The sequence below is a fragment of the Mus caroli genome, chromosome 17 (genome assembly GCF_900094665.2).
Source record: "Mus caroli chromosome 17, CAROLI_EIJ_v1.1, whole genome shotgun sequence".
Lineage (NCBI taxonomy): Eukaryota > Metazoa > Chordata > Mammalia > Rodentia > Muridae > Mus > Mus caroli.
In genome coordinates this window covers 31,071,046-31,076,250 of record NC_034586.1, presented here as the reverse complement: position 1 = coordinate 31,076,250, position 5,205 = coordinate 31,071,046, and the positions used below count along the sequence as shown (strand labels likewise).

Sequence of the window (5,205 nt, the reverse complement as noted above, 5' to 3'; positions counted from 1 at the left end):
GCACAGCCCACCACCCCCAGTCCAGCTCCTTCCTGCAGCACAGCCCACCACCCCCAGTCCAGCTCCTTCCTGCAGCACAGCCCACCACCCCCAGTTCTCCAGAGCTCCTCACCTTTCTGACTCCTGTGACGAATGAAAAGGCCAAGCCCGAGGAAGATCACCCCAAGCACGCAGCCCCCGATGCCGCTCAACATCTTGCTCCGGGCAGACTCGGACTGTGCCCCTGGGAAATAGAGCTGAGTGTCTACAGTCTACTTCAGCCAATTCCTCTGGATATTAGGGACAAGTTCCAGGGCCCCAGTGTATGTAGTGATCTCCAGAACTGCTGTCTGAGAAGATAGGTCAGGGCTCTCCTGATGCCCTGACTATGAGGTGAGAGATATGATTTCCTGTAGGTCTCAGCTCAGTAGTGAAAACAGATCATATAGGACAAGTGATGGGGTGGGTGACATTGGAGGGATGAGATAATAACACCTAAAGTCACATGTCATGTGGGGCCCACAGTCAAATAAAAAGAAATTCCCTTACGCCACTCCACAGTGATGGGGCTCTTCAGGCTGGGATGCTCCACGTGGCAGGTGTAGACCTCTCCCCGCAGAGGGGTCATCTCCAGCATGACCAGGACCTGGAAGGTCCAGTCCCCATTCCTAATAAGCTGTGTGGACGAGACCCCCACCGTCTCCTCCTGGCCATTCCGGAACCAGCGCACTTTGATCTTGGCTGGGTAGAAATCTGTCACTGAGCAGACCAGCGTGTTGTGGTGGTTGAGGGCCTCTGTCTTGGACAGGGAGATGGCGACATTGGGCTGTTCTAAGGTGACAGAAAAGACAGTGAGTGAAATGTGAGGCCATGTGGAGACTCCCCTGGGGAAGAGGCAGGGTGGGAATGAATGCCTAGGTTCTAGCAGTGAATGAAGATTAACTCCACAAATACAAACTTAACTCACTGGGAAAATAACAGTGTGGCCCTGTTCCCATACAATGTGAAATGTAGTAAGACAAAAGAAGCCGGGAGGTGGTGGTACACTCAGGAGGTAGAGCCAGGAGGATCTCTTATGAGTTCAAGGCCAGCCTGGCCTATAGAGCAAGGTCTAGGACAGCCAGGACTTGACACAAACCTTCTTTGTAAACCCACTGTGTATTTAATTTATGTGTAAATAAAATATTTTTATTTAAACTAAATACAAAAATAAATTGTCTTTATAAAGCAAACAAACAAGACAAAAGAAAAATTGATTCCAATTTCAAGTTAATAATTTGGGGGGGGGGATTGCAAAAATGACTGCAATGCGACATCCTTCCTTCATCCCTCAGACTGTTGTGCACAGACACAAGTGTTTCTCGACTGACTTTGATATATTGTGCCCACTACCTCAGAAGCCTTCTTGCCAAGTGCTGTTATCCCTTCAAATTGAAAACAGCATACATGCCCCACCCGGGGATCCATCCCATAATCAGCCACCAAACCCAGACACTATTGCACATGCCAGCAAAATTATGCTGAAAGGACCCTGATATAACTGTCTCTTGTGAGGCTATGCCAGTGCCTGGCAAATACAAAAGTGGATGCTCACAGTCATCTATAGGATAGAACACAGGGCCCCCAATGGAGGAGTTAGAGAAAGTACCCAAGGAGCTGAAGGGGTCTGCAATCCTATAGGTGGAACAACAATATAAACTAATCAGTATCCCCAGAGCTCGTGTATCTAGCTGCATATGTAGCAGAAGATGACCTAGTCAGCCATTATTGGGGAGAGAGGCCCCTTGGTCGTGTAAACTTCATATGCCCTAGTACAGGGGAACGCCAGGGCCAAGAAGTGGGAGTGGGTGGGGGGGGGGGGGGGGGGGGGGGGGGGGTATAAGGGACTCTTGGGATAGCATTTGAAATGTAAATGAAGAAAATATCTAATAAAAAAATTTAGCCGGACAGTGGTGGCGCACACCTTTAATCCCAGCACTCGGGAGGCAGAGGCAGGCGGATTTCTGAGTTCGAGGCCAGCCTGGTCTACAAAGTGAGTTCCAGGACAGCCAGGGGTATACAGAGAAACCCTGTCTCGAAAACAAACAAACACACAAAATTTAATAGCCGGGCATGGTGGCGCATGCCTTTAATCCCAGCACTCGGGAGGCAGAGGCAGGCAGATTTCTGAGTTCGAGGCCAGCCTGGTCTACAAAGTGAGTTCCAGGACAGCCAGAGCTATATAGAGAAACCCTGTCTCGAAAAAACAAAAAAGAAAAAAAAGAAAAGAAAGAAAGAAAGAAACAAAGAAAGAAAGGAAGGAAGGAAGGAAGGAAGGAAGGAAGGAAGGAAGGAAGGAAGGAAGAAAACAGCATACATATTTAACTTGTTTAATGTTCGTTTTCTACTCTCTACAACTGTTTTGGTTGGTTTTTTGGGTTTTTGGGTTTTTTTCCTCCACAGTCAAGATCATTAATTCCTGGTGGCCATCACTGTCCCTTGCTGTTAGGAATCAGTTGCGAACAGTTGAATAACAAGGCCACCCAGAAAGCAAAAAAGGAAAACTTAAGCAACCTTTGGGGTTAAGCGTTAGTCCTGATGTAGGAGATTAAATCTGAATATGATGCCTAACCGACCGCTTTTTGGCATCACGAGTGAGAGGCTCTGGGGGTATCAGGGAGTGTGTGTTCTGGAAACGGAAATGAGTTCCTCAGATTTTGTATCAGAAACTTTAGTATGGCCCAAGTCAACACAGTCTCCCTCAGAGAAGGAGGAAAATGACAGTGAAGCCTTCGGGTCAGCGCCAGGCAGCAAACAGCCCTCACGAGACAACCGTGGCCCTCAAGGGACCTGCGGAAACCAGGAAAACAGAATGGCGGGGAGAAACCACAGGACGCCAGAGCTACCGCGCTAAACCGCTTCTGACGCGACCCTGGCCGCTCACGCTCACCCGGGCGCCCTCTCCCCTGAGTTGGCGCTGACAGGGGCCTGAGGTCACAGCAGAGCCAGGGGTCAGAGGGCAGCTGGGCCTCATGGGGCAGAGGGCAGAGGGCAGAGGGCAGAGGGCAGAGGGCAGAGGGCAGAGGTGAGACAGGAGGGAGACTCCAAGGAGGCGCTAGGCGGTGCAGGGCAGACGGGAGGAAGGGGGCCATGCAGCTCCTCACGCGGGAACTCTGCTCCGCGTCCCCTCACGGCCCGCCGCGCTCCCGCGGGACCCGCCGCGCTCACCAAGCCGCCGTAGGGAGGTGCGGGTCTCCGACCCCTCGTAGTTGTGTCTGCACACCGTGTCCAGCTCGGCCCGCCTTCGCTCCAGGATCTCCGGCTGGCTGTTCCAGTACTCGGCGTCTGGCCGCCCCAGCTCGGTCACCGCGCGGTGCTCGCCCACGTCGCTGTCGTAGCGCACCCACTCCTCCCGGTTGTAGATGTTTCTGGCCACGAGCCGTATGCGCTGCGTCCCGTTGGTGTAGTAGCACTCGCCCTTGAACTGGTACACGAAATGCCCTGCGGACGGACGCGGTCAGCCCGGGGGACAGCGGGGACCACGCAGACCACGGCTCCCCGCGGCCCCACCCCGCGCCGGCGCTTCCCGCGTGGGGCGGCCGCTCTCTGGGGACCGCCGGGCCTCGGGGCCTCGGGGCCTCGGGCCGGGCAGTCGCTTTGCCGCCCCCGCCCGTGAGGACCCCCGCTTCGGCGGAGCACCGGGCGACGGGTAAGGAAGAGCAAGGGAGGGATGGGGCGACCGGGCTCGTCCTCACAAGAATACGCCTCAGGAAACGCAAACGGCACTTGGTACGTTTGGAAAAAAAATAATAATAATAAAACTAAGGAACACCAAAAGTTGGGTGGGTAGAGGGGGGATGGGTCTGGGTGGAGTTGGAAGAGGGAGTAAATATGACCAAAACTGTACGAAATTCTCAGCGAACTAATAAAACTAGGATACAAAAAATAAATAAAATATTTGCCAGTTTCTGCTACCCCACCCCACCCTGTGGGACTCTCTCCTGTGTGCAAAAGGCCCTGACCCCCTAGGGGGCACTCGTTCTCAGGAGAGCCCCGACTACAAAACCGACAAATGGGAATCCAGGCAACCTCTGGGAACTGCCTGCTTGCACTGTCACTCCACGCATCTTAAGGGTAACTGCGAGACCTAAGACACCTCTACCACTGGCTTAGGGGACTGGGGCTTTATATACTCTCTGCCCTCCGAACTAGGACACCTCCGCTCACCCCAGGGTATGTATCACATATGTCCCTTCTGGGCCTAGTGTTTTCTTGGAAATTCAATTTACTAACTCAGTGTTTGAGTCCTGGATTCCATTTGACCAAAAAAATTAGGTTTCTTGGTCACTGGCTTCTCTCTGAGTTGGACGCCTAGAGTTCGCTCTCTTAAACCTCCACTCCACATGAGGAGTTGTCCTCAAACATCGGGACCACAGACCATCGCTGGTCTGTTTCCCCACTTCAGAATCTGGCATTTCCTCCAGACAATGTACGGGGTGGGGGTGGGGGGCACTGGTATTGTAAGCCCTGTAAGGGGAGTGGGTGAGGGCACTGGTATTGTAAGCCCTGCTGTCTCCCCATGCACAACCCTTATCTTTGGTGGTCGATTTAAACTCTGCCGCCTCCTCCTCCTCCTCCATTTATATGCCAGGCTCGCCCCGTGCGGCGGCACCATCCTAACTCAATATTAGAACACAGAAGTGAGAATGGAGTCTCACCCTCTCTTCAGAGAAAGGAAATCTATAGTAAAATCAGGATTTTGCCACCCCCTCCCACTTCCCAGGGCCCCCAGGGTCCCTCAGAACACGACCCCCAGAGTGCTGGCTCTGGAGAGCCCTGCCCCGCCACTTACTTTCGGAGTTTCCGCCCTCAGTCCCTGGGCTGCTCAGCACCATCAGCACCACCACAGCAGCTGAGAGGAGGCTGGGGATCTGCAGAGCCATCTCTAAGGCACAGGTAATGGCAGTCACCAGGACTCACACCTGCTGTGCCCCCTTCAGAAAGCAAAGTTCTGTAGCCTAGAGTGATCTGAAATCCCAGAGTGTCAGGGTTGGTCCCAAGTGAGGAACCAATCAGCATTGAAGCTGAAGTCTGTCATCTGTCTCTGGGTAGACTTTGTTTACAAAGGCTCTCTATCTATGCATGGCATGGTCTGTTTCTTCATGAGCCCCACTGGATGAACGTTTGAGGTGACTGCTCCTCTCAGTTACAGAGTAAACTTTTCCAAACTGCAGACTGCCTGTGTTT

The 5,205-nt window shown here is 52.9% G+C and overlaps 1 protein-coding gene across 1 annotated transcript in view; it reads right to left on the bottom strand.

The window, feature by feature from the left end:
* Positions 1-4,981, bottom strand: part of LOC110312454 (H-2 class II histocompatibility antigen, A beta chain) — a 6,399-nt gene extending 1,418 nt beyond the window's left edge. Inside the window, exons 1-4 of the mRNA XM_021186051.2 lie at positions 4,811-4,981; positions 3,187-3,459; positions 529-810; positions 113-223 (exon numbers count right to left, since the gene is read on the bottom strand). Of these exons, the coding sequence (XP_021041710.1) occupies positions 113-223; positions 529-810; positions 3,187-3,459; positions 4,811-4,901 (757 nt within the window). The 5' untranslated portion in view covers positions 4,902-4,981. The remainder of the gene's footprint in view (positions 1-112; positions 224-528; positions 811-3,186; positions 3,460-4,810) is intronic.
* Between the last annotated feature and the right edge of the window lie 224 nt (positions 4,982-5,205).